A 20971-nucleotide genomic window follows, 5' to 3' on the forward strand; every position below is an offset into this window, starting at 1 on the left:
AGAGGGGGCAATGATTGAGGAAGTTGGTAGCAAGGAGTGTAAGAAGAATCAGAATGGAAAGATTTCTAGGGATCTGGAAGAGAGAACTGGAGAGGAAAAAGTAGGAACAGACCTCTTGGGCTCTGAAATGTGTTCCTTCTTTCTCTCCAAGAGTGGCCCTCACTTACTATGTGCAAAGCACTGTTCTAAGCACTGGGAAGGTTACAACATGATCAGGTTGTCCCCCGGGGGGCTCACAGTCTTCATCCACATTTTACAGATGAAGTAACTGAGGCACAGAGAAGTTAAGTAACTTGCCCAAGGTCACACAGCTGACAATTGGCGGAGCCAGGATTTGAACCCATGACCTCTGACTCCACAGCCTGTGTTCTTTCCATTGAGTCACGATACCCGTTCTCCCAGTCTAGAACAGTGTTTGACGAGAAGCATCATGGCCTGGTGGAAAGATCCCAGACCTGGGAATCAGAAGGACTTGGGTTCTAATCCTGGCTCTGCTACTTGTCTGCTGTGTGACCTTGGGCAAATCAATTCACTTCTCTATGCCTCAGTTACCTCATCTGTAAAATGGGAACTTTGACTGTGACCCCTATGTGAGGCAGGGACCGTGTCCACGATTGTCTTGTATCTACCCCAGCGTTTAGTACAGTGTCTGGCACATAGTGAGCGCTTAAATACCATCGAGGGACATAGGAAGAGTTTAACAAACATTATTTATGAAAATCTTGATGAACTTTTCAGGATAGCCAAATTTTAAGTAAATTCTAGAGTCAGATCTACTGATAGTCCAGCGCCCAGTACAGTGCCTGGCACACAGTAAGTACTTATAAAATACCATAATTACTGCTATTATTACTATGGTGTCACATATTTTGGTAAAGTATTTGAAACCCAATTGGAGATCCTGATAATGCTTCCTGCACTTTTCACGAAGGACATTAGACAGACTGCCTTTAGCAGGCCTCCACAGAAAGGACCATGACAAGCACATAACTTAGCATCTTTGTGTTGTAGAAGGAATGAAATTGGGCCTGGGCTTGGGAGTCAGAGGACGTGGGTTCTAATCCTGACTCTGCCTCTTGTCTGCTGTGTGACCTTGAGCAAGACACTTCACTTCTCTGGGCCTCAATTCCCTCATCTGTAAAATGGGGATTAAAAGTGTGAGCTCCATGTGGGACAACCTGATTACCCTGTATCCACCCCAGGTCTTAGAAAGTGCTTGGCACATAGTAAGTGCTTAACAAATACCACAGTTATTATTATTATTATTATTATTGTTATCTCCTTTCTGCCACCCCGATTTAAATCTCCATAGGCAGACTAAATTCCTACACCAGCTTAAAAGAGTAGGGGGAGGAATCAGGCTTAATATAAATGCCCGATGTGTTGAAATGATTCGGCATATTAACTACTAAATACTCCTACAGTATTCATTTTAACTAGTCCACAGTTAAGTGTGAAATTAACCTCACTCACACATATGTGAAAATTGGCATTCCCGATTTCTTTACCTGTTATTCCTTTATATCCAATTTCCTTAAATGAATTTACACCACTAAACTTTGCGGTGTAATTCCGCTACTATGCAACAAGGACCGTGTCTTCTCTAGGTCCGATGTAGCACTTTTGCAGAGCACACTATCCCCAAAGACAAAAGTCCATTTCATTTCAGAAACAGCCTTGCGGATCATATTCACACCAATTTTATCTGCTCTCCCTGCTATCTACTAAAAGCCAGAATATCCAATGCCTCAAAATAATGTGCACTTACATGTGCTTCTGATGGAACTCTAATATCTTTTCTTGAGCCCTTTCCTGATTTGGAAAGTACTTGTTTATTTTAAGGTGCTCTTGATCCAGAGTTTCATCATAGTCCCCTATTTCAGCTGGAAAAAAAGAAGAATTAAAAGTAAACAAATGTTATATATTTAGGGAAACAAAATATCTGAGGACGATAACTTTAAAGCATTTTCAGAATGACAAAGAAGAGGGTGATATATCATCAGTAGATGATTCACAAAGATTTACCCTATTAACTCAGCGAGGATGTTGGCTGGATTTTGGAAACTCCTTGTGCAATTGTAGGACGTTTCTGAGCAATCAACACTATTCTGCCACACCCCTTGAGAAGTACAATAAAAACTTGGGAAACAAGCAAGGAGGGGGGACTGGGGAAAGGCTGGCAGAGTTGATCCCCACAAAACCGCACCTCACTGGCCCACCTTTTCTCCTCCCTCAGGCTCTCAGTGTCCAGCTTTCACTGGCTGTCTCGCTCAGAAGTAGGGCGGCCTCGCCTAAAAAGCACAGATGTGGCAGTGAGTAGACCCAGGTTCTAATCCCACTTCCACCAACTGCCAGCTGTGAGACCTCGGGCAATTCACTTAACTTTTCCGTGCCTCAGTTCCTCGGAAGTTAAATGGGGATTAAATATATCTTCTCCCTCCCTCTTAGACTGTGAATCTGGGACAGGGACTGTGTCCAACCCGATTATCTTGTATCTATCTTAGCATTCAACAGAGTGTTGGGCACACAGCCCTTAACAAAATACCACAATTACTATTATCGCCTCCACTGATGTTCAATTAATCAGTGAGTGGTACTTACTGAGCACTTACTGTGAGTGTGTGCAGAGCAATGAACTAAATCATCAATCGTATTTATTGAGCGCTTACTGTGTGCAGAGCACTGTACTAACTGTGTACTAACTGTACTACTGAACTAAATGCTTGGGAGAGTTCAATGCAGGAGTAGGTACGATGTTTCCACTAAAAAAATTTTCAGGCTAGAGGCAGAGACAAGCATTAAAATGAATTATAGATGGATGTAACCATAAATACTGTGGGGCTGGTGGGGGGGGAAGGTTGAATTATCAAAATGCTCCTTTCTCTTCCCTGCCCTCAGCTCCTGTCATCCCTAGCATCACAAAAGGACTTATACATTTTCCTCCTTCACTCAATATACTAAATTATAAGACAATGTCTTCAATTGTGAGCCTCTTGACGGTAATCAGGTTGGAAACAGTCTATGTCCCACGTTTGATCACAGTCTTAATTTCCATTTTACAGATGGGGTAACTGAAGCACAGGGAAGTTAAGTGACTTGCCCGAAGTCACAAAGCAGGCAAGGGGTAGAGTCGTATTTAGAACCCAGGTTCTGAGCTCTTTCCACTAGGCCATGCTGCTTCTCAAAGCTGAAAATAGGGTTTTCACATATGAAAATTGTGCACTATGGTAAGGTCTTATTATTAAAATATGCAGATTTTCAGTACACCACATTGTGTCAAACTAAAAATTAGAGAATCTGGGGAGTTTTTCTAATAAGGAGAGAATCTGTTTTTTCTAGAGGGACTAGATATTGCTTTTTAAGGGGATTTGATGCTTTTAGAATCATTTGTCACACTACTGCAAGACTGCTGGAGCCAATAAACACTTCCCTTTTCCCTAATTTTAAATAGAGCAGGAATTTACGGGGACTGTTCCTAAGCAGCATGGGGCCTGGGACAAATCAGTTGTGCCAAGCCAATCTTTCCAGGGGCACTGGAGGGAGGATAGGAGGTTTTTCAAAGAACAGGGCTTCTTAATGGAATGAAGTACAGCAGTTCTGCTTCTTAACTTTCCCATATCTCCCATTCATTCATTCAATTGTATTTATTGAGCGCTTACTGTTTGCAGAGCACTAAGCTCCCATTCCAATCAATTTCTCAACAAGTAGCTCCACCATTCTTTAGGCAAGCCTCCCTAAATACCATAGATTGATTGATTGTACAGTTGGCTTGCACATTCTTTTTCCAAAAAAAAAAAAAAAAATCTGTAAACCCTTATTCATGAAAATGAAACTACTTCTCTGTGCTTTAGTTAACCCAACTGTAAAATGGAAATTAAGACTGTGATCCCACATGGGACCTGGACTGGGTCCAACCTGATTAGCTTGTATCTACTCCAGTGTTTAGTACAATGCCTGGTACCTAGGAAGTGCTTAACAAGTGCCATTAAAAAAAAAAAAGGATTCTGGTCACTCAGAGAAAGAAGTCCACAATAACTGTTAACGCACAGGTGTTAGGTGGGAGAGAAGCAATCTGATTTTTTTTCCCTTCGTTCATTCGAAACTATTTATTGAATGGTTTTTGTGTGTAAAGCACTGTACTAGGGGGATTGTGGACAAGAACACATGAGAATGAGTGCCAGTGTCTGGCCTTCAAGGGACTCACAATCCAAAAATAAAGGAGGGAGAGTTGGTGATGGTTTGTGAATAACTACCAAAATGTTTGTGAATAATATACAAATGAGAAGACATGGTTTCTATTTAAATCACTACCACACATTTGCTGCTTTATACGCTGGCTTTAAAGAGTCACATTTCACTTGTTACACTCCGATGATGCGATACCCACATTGCAAAAGATGAGAGACGAGAAGAGCTGCTGTGTTGTCACTGCAAGTAAGTCGTTCTTCCACCAAGTCCCTCTTGATTTGCAAAGCAAATAGATACCTGAAGAAAGATTTTTTTAAGAATTCTTTAAGATCACATCCTCAGTCACGTTCATATGAGCGTAATAGAACCAGTGGCAGCTAGAGACAATACACACTGTCATGTCATCAGAAATACAATGGCTCAATTTGAAGAAAATGTCATGCTCGCTTAAGTAAAACAATCAAAGCCACTAAAACAGGCCGGCCACACAACTGGACATTACCAAATGCCACGTTACAACTGTATTTTTTTAAGTACAAGTAGGGAGCACACATCAGCCTTTCTGTTTCACTGTGGCATCCAGGCAGCAACACTGTCAACTTCAAAAATGATGGGCAACAGAGGGGATTCCCTTTCTTATGGTGCAGCATTCACACCTGTTTATAACTAAAATCTTCAGTTAAGAGATCCAGATAAGGTGAGTTTAAAGATTTTATTCTAAGACCAACAAGGTCACTGTACAAACCCTAAGGTACATCAAAATTTTCTAAAGAAGTTACAACCTGCAAACTTCCAGGATAGGCTCAAAATTGTACAAGTCTGTAATTGTCTATTTCTCTGTTATGGGGTTTTCCCTGGAAAAATATCTTAGGAAGATTTTACTATAAACACCAAGCATTTCAGATACATTGAGAATAGCATCTACTATTCCATCCAACACACCGTTTTCCATCTTGATATGATATTCAAACATTTGAGTAGATTGGAAATGAAGAGATGAATTAACCACCCCGTCAATAAAGAATGCTCCTGTCGCCTTTTACTACCACCGCTACAGAGATCAGGGCTGTCCAAAAGAATGAATTTCCAAAATATAATTTCTCTTCAAGCCCATGTTACCCCATTCCTCAAGAACCTCCAGTAATTGCCCATCCACCACTGTATCAAACTCCCTACCAGTGGCTTTAAAGCACTCAATCACCTTACCCCTCCTACCTCATCTTGCTGTTCTCTTATTATAACCCATCCTGCACACTTTGGTTCCTCTAATGCCAACCTACTCACTGTATCTCGATCTTGTCTATCTCGCCTCTGACCTATCGCCCACATTTTGCCTCTGGCCTGGAAGACCCTCCCTTTACATACAATAATAGTATTTGTTAAGCGCTTACTATGTGCCAAGCACTGTTCTAAGCACTGAATATATAACCAACAGACAATTACTCTCCCCACCTTCAAAGTCTTACTGATGGGACAACTCATCCAAGAGGCCTTCCCTGACTAAGTCCTCATTTCCTCTTTTCCCACTCCCTTTTGCGTAACCCTGATCTGCTCTCTTTGTCACCCCTCCCTCAGCACTTCCGTACATATCCGTAATTTATTTAAGGTCTGTCTCCCCTCTCTGGACTGTAAGCTCCTTGTGGGCAAAGATTGTGTCTATCAAGTCTGGTAATAATGTACTTTTCCAAGAGTTTAGTACAGTGATCTGCACATAGTAAACACTCAAAAGATACACCTTGATTGACTGACCTGTTTCAAAACAGCTATGCCACATAAAGAGCACCAAAAACTTTTGTATTGAGAGTTTTGGGAGAGCCATTCTTAAACTGCCACAGAATGTTGAAAAATTGTTAAATTTTTAGGGTGTGAGGATTTGAATGAAAGCCACTTGAGGTTGGTTATTTAGTGCTACGCGACTGGGGCACTATCTCTGGCCCTGACTTCTCACCTTCACTACCAACAGACACTTTCTCTTGCCTTCAAGACATTTCCAACTGGATGAACCACTGGCATTTTAAAATTCAGTACATTCAAAATTCAAATCCTTGACTTCCCTTTTAAGCTCTCTTTTCTTCCTCACTTTTTCATTACAGTTGACAACACGACTGTCTTTCCTGCATCACAATTTTGTAGCATTGATCGGTTCCTCTGTAACAATAGTTTCTCATTTCTTCCCATATTCTTTCTATTTCTAACCCTTCAATATGTATCACAGATTTACCCCTTACACTTCCGCCCTTATATCCAACACATGGACAAAGTCTTAATTATTTCCTCCCTGGCCTCCCTATCTCTAGTCTCTCCCATTTCCAAAAAATATTCCCTCACTTTCTCCATTACAAAATTCTATGTCTATACCCAGAGTTGTGAATGGCATTTAAGGAAAAAAACTAAGAACTACTTAGGCATCCCACTGCCTAAAAAATATATGATTTTTAATATGCATGGACATGCATATATAAAAGAAAAATATGAAGAAAATTCTACTTCTATTTCTAAATTCTAGCTCCCTTTCCTTCTTGCTCAAAGTAATCTTATTAGTCTTGGCATTATTTCCATTCCAAAACATTGCATATAAAGCAGGTTGCAAGATTCCTTACCTTGTGTATTCTTCTTGCAATTGGCCGGGATCAGGAGGGAAAAATTTTACAGATAGCCGGAGCACTGTATTTTTTGGTCCTGTTGAAAGAATATCTTTAAGTTTTTTAGACGCGATGATTTTCACTCTCTAATAAATACATCAGTGGCACATTTGATTGGATGCTGGCCAACTGAATGAAAATCAAATGATATTACATGCCCATCTGTGCCTGGCAGTATGTTTTGCAAGGTTAACAATCACATAAATTTCAGGTAGCACCAACTTAAAAAAACAGCAATTAAGCAGAAGACAATATGGTCTGTCATGGCCTGCCGCATGACCTTGGGCAAGTTATTAAATCATGCTGGGCCTCGGTTTTCCCAAACTACAAAGAGAATTTACTACCTACCTCACGGGGTTTTGTTAGGATAAAATCAGGTAACCAATTTGAAAGTGCTTCAGAAAAACTAAAAAGTACTGTACAAATATACTGAGGTATTATTCAGAAGATCTTCAGAGGTCTCGAGGTTGTTTTTCATGGAATTGGTTAAGTACTTACTATGTGTCAAACATTGTTCTAAGTGCTGGGGTATATACAAGTTAATTCGGTTAGACATAAACCCTGTCTCACATGGGCTCATAGTCTAAGTAGGAGGGAGAACAGGTATCCTCATTTTACAGTTGAGAAAACTGAGGCACAGAGAAGGTGCGTGACTCGCCCAAGGTCACACAGCAAACCATTGGCAGAGCTGGGATTAGAACCCCGATCCTTCAGACTCCCAGGCCCACGGTTTCTCCACTAGACCATGCTGCTTCATACCTTGTCCATTAATAAACTATTAAAAAATTACATGACACAGGGAAACAACTGTGTCAGATTTTTAGGATCCAGGAAGAGAATTCAAAACAGCTATCACACAGAATGTAGTAATATTCAGAATATCAAATTCGAATCTCATGTGAATGTTCACTATGTTAAAAATAATGCATAATTACTAACTGCAGAACATCATTCTGATGATTCTAAAGTCTTAATAATTTTTGGCCAGTTAGAAAAATTATGGTTGAATCAATCAATGGCATTTATTTAACACTTACTGTGTCCAAAGCACCGTACTAAATGCTTGGGCAAAACAAAAGAATTGGTAGAGACATTCCCTGACTTCAAGGAGCTTACCATCTAGTGTGGAAGGCGAGCATTACAGTAAATTACAGATATGTACTTAAGTGCTGAGGGTGGAGGTGAATATCAAGTGCAATATCAATATCAAGAATATCAAGTCTTCTAGACTGTGAGCCCACTGTTGGGTAGGGACCGTCTCTATATGTTGCCAACTTGTACTTCCCAAGCACTTAGTACAGTGCTCTGCACACAGTAAGCGCTCAATAAATATGATTGAATGAATTAAAAGTGCGTAAAGGGCACAGATCCAATTGCATAGGTGACACAAACGGGAGGAGGAGTGGTGGGAATGAGGGCTTTGTTTGGGAAGGCCTCTTGAAGGAGATATGACTTTAATAAGGCCATGTGGAATAGCACGGCCTAGGTGAAAGACCACAGGCTTGGGAGTCAGAGGACATGGGTTCTAATTTTGGCTCCACTGCTTGCCTGATGTATGACCTTGGGCAAGTCACTTAACTTCTCTGTGCCTCAGTTTCCTCATCTGTAAAATGGGGATTCAATCCCTGTTCTCCCTCCTACTTAGACTGTGAGCCTCATATGGGACAGCGACTGTGCCTGACATGTTCAATATCTACCCAGTGCCTAGAACACTGCTTAACAAATACCAAAACTTGAAGGTGGGAAGAGTGGGAGTCTGTCGGCTATGAAGGCTGAAGGAATTTCAGGACAGAGGGAGAACGTGGGCAAGAGATCGGCAGCCTACATGGGGCTCAAAGTCTTAATCCCCATTTTGGAGATAAGGTAATTGAGGCATACAGAAGTGACTTCCCCAAAAATCACACAGCAGTCAAATGGTGGAGCACGGATTAGAACCCAAGGTTTTCTAACTCCTAGGCCCATGCTCTATCCACTAGGCCACAGTGCTTTCCATATGTTCTTCTATAGTTCTGGGCAACTTCCTACTACACTTGTTTATAATCTGAAAAATCCAAACTTAATCCAAGGAAAACTATAAAGACGTATACTCTAATTACAAGTCTCATTTGAACGGCTTTATGGGAATCGGTGCCAGCATTGGGAACAACAGATGTGTCAAGCAAAACACAGTAAAGTGATCATATTTTCTAGTCTTCCAGCCTTGAGGCCGATGGACCAGAAATCCAACAGGGTGGAGAAGGCGGCAGGCTAATTAGGAAAAGATCAATTCATAATTCAAGCACTACGGCAACTCTAAATTCAAGACATCCTGAATAGATAAGTCATTTAAAGAATGGGTGTAATGAACTTACTCAGCACTTGCTTGATGATGGGCTTCATGGGCTCAAGCCAAATCTAAAGAAGACATGTTTTTAAAATGCATTAGATCCATCATGAACTCTCTAACTTAGAAGTGTATTTTATTAACCTATCACAAAACAGCAAAAACATTGCAATTTAGTGCAATAATGAAGAATCACACTCTCTTTTTCATACACAAATTCAAACAAGTTTTAGCCACGCCTAAAGCTTTCTCTTGAAAGCACACACTAAGCATGAGTAAGGAATGACAAGGTTTATATTTCTTATTTCACAGTCATTTCGAAAGGTTTAAGGAGGCAAAAGCATCATCAACTCTACTGCAATGGAAATAGCAGAGTAAATAATAGCATTTGAATTCTTAACTATCAGTTTTCTATTTCTTGGCAGTTTGACGGCCCTAATAAAGTTGTTAGCATTCTATTATTTTTTAAAGAGGGAGCGCACTTATTTAGAAACACACCCATTTGTCAGCCAAACTGATAAAAAGTGTAGTCCTTGAATGAAATCAAACTAACAGAACAGTAAAATACAATTTACTACATACCCAATAAGATTGAATATTCTGGAACTCCAACCCGAAGTAGTCACACTCAATCAAATTTAAATGTTTAAAAACCTCTGTCAGCAATTTTTGTCCAAAACATTTTGGCTACAAGGAAGAAGAAAAAAAGGTTTAAGTAACTCGAAATCCAAGGTTCTAACCGAGACAAGACTTCTTAAAAAAAAAAAAATGTGCATTATGGCTTCCTTCAAAATGTAAAACTCCTAAAATCTAACTTTGCTTTAAGTAGGTGGTCCAGGGTGTATCTAAGAAGATTCACAGACGGCTGATCATCTGGTCAGAAATCACATCACCAATCCTGTGATTTAATGCTTTACAATGGCATTTTCTTGTTTTCATTAATGTCTTCGAAAATATATACTGACAATGATCAGTTTCTGCTTCAGTTAGAATAGACTAGATCCTTGGAACTGTATAAATCTCAGTAGTCAAGTTTTCCTGGTGCATAATAAGCACTTAAACACCAAAAAAAAGGAAAAAAAAGTACCTAAGACGTATATATGCTACTGAAATGGAAAAGGTTTCCGTGAACCAGTCAAAATCTACAACTGTAACTTTTTTTCTATTTTGCAAGACTGTAAAAACAGGAGGAGCCCTTGCCTCTTGATGGAAACCTATCTGCTTATAATAATAATAATAATGATGGCATTTGTTAAGCACTTACTATGTGCACTGTTCTAAGAGCTGGAGGGGGATACAAGGTGATCAGGTTGTCCCACGTGGGGCTCACAGTCTTTATCTACCACCTTTTGTCTAACTACGCTCTGAAGGAAGAGGGAAGAAGGATGGAGTTGAGAGTTGAAGGGGTGGGAAGAGGACAGCATCTTCAGCCATTTAGGTGGCAGACAGCAGACGGGAAGGCAGCCCTAGACTTGCAAGTGCAATCCATACCTACTGACCCTCTCGTTGTGCGCAGGGACCATGTCTACCAACTCTGTTATACTGTACTTAGTACAGTGCCCTGCCTACAGGACACCCTCAATAAATATCACTGATTGATTGAGTGACCCTGTGAGATTTACACAGCTCCTGCGAAAGCTCCAGAACTCCACGATCTTCTTCTCCCGACGTGTTCCCATGGTGTTCCAGGGCTGGAAGTGAAACTAGGGTGGGCTGGAGGTCCCAGGGTTGGACAAGGTCAGGGAGCTCCCCCAACTTCCCAGGGCCGAGACAGCCCTCAGGAAGCAACCTGGTCCCCTAGCCCCATAGTCAGAACCAAGAACAGAAGAACTGTTCTCTGCTGTGTGACCTTGGTCAAGTCACTTTACTTCTCTGTGCCTCATTACTACATCTGTAAAATGGAGATTGAGACTGTGAGCCCCACATGAGACAGGGACTACATCCAGCTCGATTTGCTTATATCCACTGCAGATGGTAAGCGCTTAACAAATACCATCACTATTCTTATTATTATTGTTTGGGGGGGTTCTCCCGATGCTCCCAGTAAGTTCTCTGGGGCCTTCCCAAGGCTAAGGAATTCCAAACCTGTAAGCCCTTCGAACATCTAATGACTCAGCCTGGCTGTGGCCGTGTGGGGCAACTGGATTACTACCCTACTTGTCAGCAACCCTGCCCTCCAGTCCCACCCCAAAACGGGAATGTCCAATACACAGGAAAGTTGCGAAGATTCTCAGAAGCCATCCTGCCTGAATGAACATGTTTAACTTGTTCTCCCACTTCGGTGGAATTGAGCAGAAGGTAACAAAACCAAACTGAACTATTTATATTTGCATTTGCAAATCTGGCTTCCAACTTAACCCTCACTGAACAAAATCATACACACCTTATACCATTCTGCAAGACAGTCATTTGTCCTTGGCTCGTGGACCCATTGCAATCAGGTTTTCAACCTCTTCACTGGTACTGCGCTAAGGTCATCGATGGCCACCAAGTAGCCAAATTTCACACACTCTACTCTTCAAGTCCTCCTGACAGTCTTCAACCCTGTGGACCATCATCTCCTCCTCAAAACACTTTGGTCACCAAGTCCTAACCTGATTTTCTTCCTACTTCTCTGACCACTCTTTAGTTTCATTCACTGGCTCCTCTTCATCGTCTCACCCACTCCCTGAAGGTGTGCTGCAAATTCTGTTTAATTAATCAGTGGTATTACTGAGCACTTATTGCCTGCAGAGCACTGTATTAAGAAGCGCTTGGGAAATTATGATACAACAGAGATGGTAGACGTGATCCCTGCCCACATGGAGTCTATAGGCAGAGACAAACTTTAAAGTGGATTAGGGACTGGGGAAATAGTACAGTACAAGAATATTTATACAAGTATTGTAGAGCAGAGGTGAGTGTCAAAGGGATTAAGGGCTGCACAGCCAATGGACACAGTGGGGAGGGCAGATAGGGAAAATAAAGGGCCCAGACCCTCTATTCTAGAAAACAATACAGTCTAGTGAAAAGAGCACGGGCTTGGAAGTCAGAGGACCTGGGCTTTAATCCTGGCTCCGTCACTTGTCTGCTGTCTGACCTTGGACAAGTCACTAAACTTCTCTGTGCTTCAGTTCCCTCATCTGCAGAGCAGGGATTTAATACTTGTTCTCCCTCCTACTTGGATGGTGAACCACATATGGTAGCTGATTAACTTTTATCTATCCCAGCACTTAGTACAGTGCTTGACACAGAGCAGTTAAAAACCACAATTATTATAATAATTACTATTATTAGGTCCTATTCCCTTCAGTTACCGCCTCAAGGCAGACAATTTCCAAATTCACCTCTCCAACCCCGACCTCTCATCTAACCTTCAAACCCACATCATCTCTTGCATCCAGGACAGCTCTACTTGGATGTTGGATGTTTGGCATCTCAAACTTAACATTTCCAAAACTGAACTACTCATCTGCCCACCTAAACCCGTTCTTCTTCCTAACTTTTCCACCTGGGGTAAACAACATCCAGTCCATAGATTCCCACAACCTTGGTGTCATCCTCATCTCCTCGCTGCCTTTCAACTCACATTCGATCTTTTGCTAGACGCAGCCGGTTATTCCTAAACAGAATTTCTCATATCTGTGTGCTCCTCTCCACCCAAACCGTTATTGCCTTGGTCCATCCTCTTGTTATATTAAAAATAATAATGATGATGGCATTTGCTTACTATGTGCGAAGCACTGTTCTAAGCGCTGGGGGGATACAAGGTGATCAGGTTGTCCCAGGTGGGGCTCACAGTCTTAATCCCCATTTTGACAGATGAGATAACTGAGGCTCAGAGAAACGAAGTGACTTGCCCAAAGTCACAGAGCTGACAATTGGCAGAGCCGGGATTAGAACCAATGACCTCTGATTCCCAAGCCCATGCTATTGTGGGGAAGCTACTGTCTCTGCCTTCTCACTTGTCTCCTTAACCCTAGCCTCTTCCTCCTCCAATCTAGAAAACATAATGCTGTACAAGTCACTTTCTTGAAGCATCAATCAATCAGTCACATTTACTGAGTGCCTACAATGTGTAGAGCACTGTACTAAGTGCTTGGGAGAGTATAACACAACAGAACTAGCAGACACATTTCCTGCCCTTAAAGAAGCTCAGATCACATCTTTGTACTACTCCAAAACCTACATTCTTCAATATCAAGCAAAACTCTTAGCTTTAAGGCCCTCCAACAACTCTCCCCATTTTACATACTGGCCCTTCGCCTACATCCTCCCAGCTCATTCTGTTTGTTCTCCCAAGCTAGCTTTTTACATCTACTTCATTCTTGACTTTCCCGCCTCAATTCAGTCATGGATGCTGTTTCCCCCAGCCTGGAACTCCTTCCCCTACCAAATCTGACAGACCACAGCTCTCCCCAGTTTCAGTCTTCTTCAAAACCCACCTCTCCAACAAGAGTTCTTTAACTCCTGACTCCCCAAGTCACATCATCCCTTATTTTAGCACTTCCTCAGCTTCTGAGTATATTTATAGCCAATTATTCAGTGAATTTTTAAATTTTCATTACCTGATTTGTAAATGTTTGTGTCCATCTCCCCGTTAATCTTTTTTGAACACTTGCTGTCTGTGTGTTCACAGAACACTGTACTAAGCACCTTAGAGAGCACAATACAATGAAGTTGGTAGACATGTTCCCTGCCCAGAAAAAGCTTAGAGCTTAGACGGGGAGACTGACGGTGAATGTGCACGTAAGTGCTTTGGGACTGGGAGTGATGTGAATATTAAGTTCTTGAAAGGGTATAAATTTGCCTGTAAGCTCACTGTGGACAGAAAAACGTATCTCATGCTTCTGTTGTACTTACCCAAGTGTAGTGTGTCTGTTTATTGTTACATTGTGACTCTCCCAAGCACTTAGTACAGTGCTCTGCACACAGTAAGTGCTTAGTAAATATGATCAACTGACTGACTCCTCACTCCAATCTACACCTCAATCTGCTGCCCTGATCATTTTTCAAAAAAAAATTCGCTCCACATCTCCCCACTCCTCAAGAACCTCCAGTGGTTGCTCTTCCACCTCCAAACAGAACGCCTTAACATCAGCTTTAAAGCACTCACTCGGCTCACCCCTTTCTACCTTTAAGAGACGACCACTCTCCCTCCCTTCAAAGCCTTATTAAAATCACATCTCCAAGAGACTTTCTCCAACAAAGCTCTCATTTCCCTTGCAGTATCAGACACAAAAGTGTCTCTGAATGGGATTGTTAATGCATGGATGTGTCTATTTCTGCTGACACACTTCTTTTTCTGTGAGGGAGTGTGAGAATAACTGAAGGGGCGATGTGCAAGTGTCTCTGATATGTAGGTGTATTATCCATTCCTCTATTTTACCTGTCGTGGAGGGACTGGGAAAAAGGCTGGATTATTTTGGAATTGAGGAGTGCACTTTAAAAATCAAAGCAAAATGGTGGGTATTAAAGCCCCTCTATTGAAAACCAGTTGAAAGTCAAATATTGCAAATTAATTATTTGGGGTACATAAGGGCTAGATCAATGAAACCAGGCAGAAACTGGGAAAACTTGTAAAAGCCTTTATGATAACTACATACTTTAGTCCCTTTGGATAAGGTAAAAGCAATAGTACTAATAATAGTAGTATTTATTAAGTGCTTGCTCTACACCAAACACTGGGATAGACACTATCCAATCCACTATCCACTATACAATCAGATCAGACATTCCTTGTCTCTCATGAGACCCAAAGTCAAGGAGAACAGACTGGCTGATGTTCAGTAAAGCCCCCAATTTGTGGCTTTCTGGCCTATTAGCTCTTTGAAGCCTTCTCTCTGCCAATCTTCATCACTCCTCCAAAATCCCTGCTCCTTTTTCATTCCTGCACTCAGAATGGAAGTTGGCACATAGGTGGCCAAATATGGAAAAAGTGCACAAATTTAATAAGTGAGTCCCATGTGGGACAGGGACTGTGTCCAACTTGATTAGCTTGTATCTATCCCAGCGCTTAGAACAGTGCCTGACATATTGCAAATGCTTAACAAATATCATCTTTATTATACAAGATAAATCGGACTGGACACAGTTCCTGTCCTGCATGAGGTTCACAGTCTCAGTGGGAGAGAGAATGGGCTCTGAATCCCAATTTGCAGATGAGGAAACTGAGGCACAGAGAAGTTAAGTGACTTTCCAAAGGTCACATGGCAGGCAAATGGCAGAGCTGGGATTAGGACTCAGATCCTCTGACTCCTATGCCTACGTTCTTTCTGCTAGGCCATGCTGTTTTCCACTCCAGAAACTCTGGAAAAATAATATGAAATTTTTTTACATGCTATGCATTAATAATAAGCATTGCTAAATTACTATTTAGTCTTTAAAGTAATTGGAAGCATAAAGTCACACTGTAAAATAAGTTGCACTGTGATTTTTGCAGGACACTCAGTAAATATTAGATCTTTTGACTGTGGTAGTGGATTGCTAACTTTAATGGACAATTTAACCAATGGAGGTTAAACCACAGCTTTCTTTGTTCCTTAAGGCATCTCATAGTTAGCTAACTCCTCAACATTTCTGAGCACCTTTGAACTACGCCTCTTTGAGGGCAGAGAACGTGTTTAACAAATCTGTCATATTCTCTTACACGCTCTGCACAGTGCTCTGCATAGTGAGTGCTCAATAAATAGGAATGATTAACTGATCTTTCTATTAGGGTCTTCTTCCATTACACTTATGGGTTCATCCACTTTCTTGAAAATTGATGCAGGCCTTAATAATTACGAGATTTTAGCTGGAGAAACCATAACCTCTGAAAAACAACTTCAGGACCATAAACTGCGAATTAGACTCTTAGCTCCCTGTGGGCATGGAATATGTCTTCCAGTTCTCTTGTACTGTACTCTCTGAAGTGCTCACTGTAGTCCTCTGCACACACTAAGCTCCCAATAAATATCACTGATTAAACAGAATACTGGAGATAGTGGGTCGAGACTGGGGATTTAACTACTGTGAGCAAATGTGTTTCCCTGCTTCACGGCACATGCGCTTCCACATATTTTTGGTGTCCTTCCCTCAAAGGCATTCAAAAATGAAAAGTGAATACAAGCAATATAAATCAGTGGCCTCTCAGCTGTTTCCATATTGACAGACTGACATCCAAGAAAAGAGGGGTTTTCAATCCTGAGCTACAAAATAGACTATCCAACATATAACAGGTAAAATTAATAGCTTTTTGCAGAATGATCTCATTTTGTATAAGCTTATCAGTGCAAAAGCATTTAAACAAAGTGCATTGTCAAGAATGTTGCTTTTGCAAGAGTGGCATTATATATTTTGTCTTGAAAATGGGTTACAAAAGCTTGACCAACAAAGTGCTTCTTTATTCTTTGTCTCGAGAACTGTGGGAAAATTCTTCTCGGGACAACTCGATTTAGTTCAAGTTGTTTATTCCATGTACCCATTTCCAGTCAATCTGCCAGGACAGAAATAAACTCAAGACCACTACTGTTTGAAACATTAAAATGCATTTCTATATCTCAATTTCAGGCACCAACGTTTTCTTGTCTAGTAGATGAAACTAAAAAAATGTCCTTTGCATGTCCTAAGCACTAAAAAGCAGTCTGAAAGGCTGAACGGGAAACCATGTTTGAATGCATTCTAAGATTCTTTGAAAGGTCACAAATATTTTTGATGGGCAGTACATTCTCATTCTGGCACCCTTCCAATATTGTAAATACTCACATATTACTAATACTAAATATATGCTCCGCTTCGGATGGAATTCCTTCCTCTTCTCCCACTCCCGTCTGCATCCCCCTTGCACTTAGATTTACACCCTTCCTTCACCCCCCTCTCAGCCCACAGCACTTACATACATATCCATAATTTATTTATTTACATTAGTGTCGGTCCCCCCCGCACCACCAGCCTTTAGACTGTAAGCTCGGTGTGGACGGGGAAAGTGTCTACCAACTCTGTTCTAGTGTACTGTCCCAAGTGCTTATTAGAAGAGCAGCACGGCATAGTGGATACAGCATGGGCCTGGGAGACGGACATGGGTTCTGATGTCGGCTCTGCCACTTTCTGCTGTGTGGCCTTGGGCAAGCCACTTCACTTCTCTGTGCCTCAGTTCCCTCATCTGTAAAATTGGGATGAAGACTGTGAGCCCTGCACAGGACAGGGACTGTGTCCAATCCGATTTGCTTGTATCCACCCCAGCATTTAGTACAGTTCCTGGCACACAGTTAAGTGGTTAACAAATACTATTATTATTATTATTACAGTAGCGTGCTCTCTACACTAAGCCCTCAGTAAATACAATTGATTGATTGATACTTGGAAAGAAAACCCACAAGGACTACTGAAATGCATAATCCTTGCTCAAAAGCCTTTAAGTAGCATATTAATTTAGAAGAGAGGAACTTGTACATATGTTAGAACTATTATACCACTGGGCTAAAGGGGATCCAGCGGGATGGGACTGAACGGAAGAGTTTTAGTAACAATAACAATAAAATAATGGCATTTGTTAAGCGCTTACTATGTGTCAAGCATTGTTCTAAGTGCTGGGGTAGAGACCATCTAATCGGGTTGGACACAGTCCCTGTCCCATATGGGGCTCACAGTTTTAATCCCCATTTTACAGATGAGGTAACTGAGGCACAGAGAAGTGAAGTGATTTACCCAAGGTCATACAGTAGACAAGTGGAGAAACTTGAATTAGAACTCGGGTTCTGCTTACTCTCAGGGCCATGCTCTATCCACTTAGCCACGCTGCTTCTCAGCTGAGGCCCACCGTGTCTCAGCTAAACAGAAAGTGAGCTTTGTCCATAACCAGTGGCCGAGAACTGGAGGATAGGGTTGAGCAGAAACAGGATTTAAGAAGCAGGGGGAATCATGTGGGAGATTAAGTGAGATTAAACTGAAAGAGGTCAACTACCCCTTGCCCTAGTTGACCTCTAAGCAGACTGCATTTATTTAAACTATCTTGCTTTACATGGCTCTTTAAAAATCACTTGAGAAGGAGAAGCCACACTCTTCCTTGGCAATTAACGACGGTATCTACCAACTGGCAGAACGTACTTTCTTAATAGTTCACCTTTCGTTCTCAGCATCTAAAACCCCCTTCATTGCAAAAAATCTATTTCCTTTTGACTCACCTTCCTAAGAAACACAGTACATCTGCTCACTAGCATCCAAAATATATTCTTTCACATGCTTGAAGACTTAAATCCTTCTAAATCCATCTCAAGGTTAAACAAACACAGATCCCTTAGCCTTTCCTTCTACTGCCCATTTTCCAATCCTTTATTTAATTTTTCTTCCGGACCTTTGCCAAGTTCCCTAAGCAGTTCTTGCTTCATTTGTGGCAATTTAAAACTGAAGACAATACAGTATTCTAATGAAGGCCTCCCTCTGAGCATAGGGGAGGACGTTTTTCAAACTAACGATCTCTTTTACAAAGCCCACTTGCTTTTTGAAACTATAAAATATATCGTATCTATCTTGCTACTAAGTCTCGTATCTTCTTCTCCACTCCTAGCAAGCTTCTCAAATTCAGACACTGTATTTGTACTGTGGAGAACACTGAGGAAGATTTGTTGCAAGACCTAATATAATTTATTAAAACCACTTTCCATCTCTTTGTATATTTCTTAAAAAGTGACCCATGTGATAGATAAAAATGAAAACATTTGCCATTGCTTTACCAACTGGAACGTCCTGATCTAGCATAAGCATACTTACGAAAGCCTGAGTATTCCATACTTTCAAAACTCAAGTTGAAACATGAATATTTTCTATGAGTATGATTTGTTTAAACCCCTAAAGCTGCTTTTGAGTTTATCTTCTTAGTTGGAAAAGGTTTTAATGGAAAAGAGATATAGCTTTTCCTTTGTTCAGAAATGAAGTAGATCAGTCTTAAATATCAACATTTGCAAAAAGGACAAACTCACATCTCAGTGAAAACCAAACCAAAACGGAAAAAAAAAAAATAGAAAAAGCCTTTAGGGAAGATTATAACAACTTAAAATAGGGGATTAGGAGGAATGTATTTTTCATGTTTGGAAGCAAAATATTTTTTTTAATCAGACTAGCTTATTACACCATCTTGCCCTGAGACATAATTTGCCCTGAAACACAACTCTAAAAATGGGCTAGATCAAAATTCTAGCGGCACCCAGAAAAGTACACGTGCCAAGGAGGAACGAAGGAAAAATATTTCTTTATCATTTCAGTAACAATCAGAATTTCTCTAGAAGCACACCAATTATGACCATTCTATTACCCCAAACCACACTAACACCTTTACAAACATTATAATCCCACAGAAATGTATACAGTGGAGAAGTTTACAGGGACAGAAACAACAGTCTGTGGACAGCATGGGGGTCACCCAAGCATTCAGGGGAACCCCACCTTTCCAACTGTCAGTTCTGGGAAGAAGTCTGCAGCCCAACAGTCGACACAGGCTAAAACCTGGAACATGATGCCCGGGATTTCCCCTGTCACTGAGTCTCGGGAGACTATGGAGAGCCTTCAAATCCTGGGGTAGCTCTCTATCTCTCCACCACCATAAGCTACAGAGAGAAGCTTACAACTTCAGGATATCACCATCGATGGTATTTATTGAGGGCCTACTGTGTGTACAGCACTATAGTAAGCACTCCGGAGTACTATACAATAGAGTTGGTAGACTCATTCCCTGCCCACAATGAATTTACAGTCTAGAGGGGGAGACAGACATTAATACAAATAATTTATTCATTCATTCATTCAATCGTATTTATTGAGCGCTTACTGTGTGCAGAGCAATTTATGGGTAAAGGTTAGGAAAGTTAAGGCCTGTAACAGTCTGCCTGTAACTGTGAACTGTTTGAGGACTATACAGTACGGAAACTTCAAGTCCTGCTATTGGTCTTCTAGACTGTGAGCCCGCTGTTGGGTAGGGACCGTCTCTATATGTTGCCAGCTTGTACTTCCCAAGCGCTTAGTCCAGTACTCTGCACACAGTAAGCGCTCAATAAATACGACTGAATGAATGAATGAATGGTCCAAAGGAAAGAACATGGGGATGGGGATCAGGAGACCTGGTTTCCGGCCTTTATTTCGGCAAGTAGGAGTACGCCTGCTAGGGTTATGCCATTAATGATGAAGGTTTCTGGCCAAAGAAATGCCTGGGGAGTTCTGCAAGGTGGACAAGCATGGGAATATTTTCTTTTAATGGTATTTGTTAAGCACTTACTATGTGTCAAGCACTGTTCTAAGCACTGGGGTAGATACAAGTTGATCATATAGTTGACACAGTCCCTGTCCCACATGGGGCTCACAGTCTAATCAGGAGAGAGAACAGGTAGAGAAGCAGCATGGCATAGTGGATAGAGCACGGGCCTGGGAGTTGAAAGGCCTTGGGTTCTAATTCCGGCTCCACCACTTGTCTGCTGTGTGATGGTGGGCAAGTCAATTCACTTCTCTGTGCCTCAGTTCCCTCATCTGTAAAATGGGGATTGAGACTGTGAGCCCCACGTGGGATAGGGACTGTGTCCAACCCGATCTGCTTGTATCCACCCCAGCACTTAGTGGAGTGCTTGGCACATAGTTAAGTGCTTAATACCATAAATAACAAATAAACAAATAAATAAACAAGTAATATAACAAATAGAGAAGCAGCGTGGCTCAGTGGAAAGAGCACGGGCTTTGGAGTCAGAGGTCAGGGGTTCAAATCCCGGCTCTGCCAATTGTCAGCTGGGTGACTTTGGGCAAGTCACTTCACTTCTCTGGGCCTCAGTTCCCTCATCTGTAAAATGGGGATTAAGACTGTGAGCCCCTCATGGGA

The 20971-nt window shown here is 41.4% G+C and overlaps 1 protein-coding gene across 1 annotated transcript in view; it reads right to left on the reverse strand.

Annotated features, from left to right (window-relative positions):
• Positions 1-20971, reverse strand: part of FARP2 (FERM, ARH/RhoGEF and pleckstrin domain protein 2) — a 109312-nt gene that overhangs the window by 63626 nt on the left and 24715 nt on the right. The window contains exons 3-7 of the mRNA XM_038748681.1: positions 9736-9840; positions 9182-9224; positions 6789-6867; positions 4388-4485; positions 1769-1883 (exon numbers count right to left, since the gene is read on the reverse strand). Coding sequence (XP_038604609.1) covers positions 1769-1883; positions 4388-4485; positions 6789-6867; positions 9182-9224; positions 9736-9840 — 440 coding nt within the window. The remainder of the gene's footprint in view (positions 1-1768; positions 1884-4387; positions 4486-6788; positions 6868-9181; positions 9225-9735; positions 9841-20971) is intronic.

The sequence above is a fragment of the Tachyglossus aculeatus genome, chromosome 7, assembly GCF_015852505.1.
Source record: "Tachyglossus aculeatus isolate mTacAcu1 chromosome 7, mTacAcu1.pri, whole genome shotgun sequence".
Lineage (NCBI taxonomy): Eukaryota > Metazoa > Chordata > Mammalia > Monotremata > Tachyglossidae > Tachyglossus > Tachyglossus aculeatus.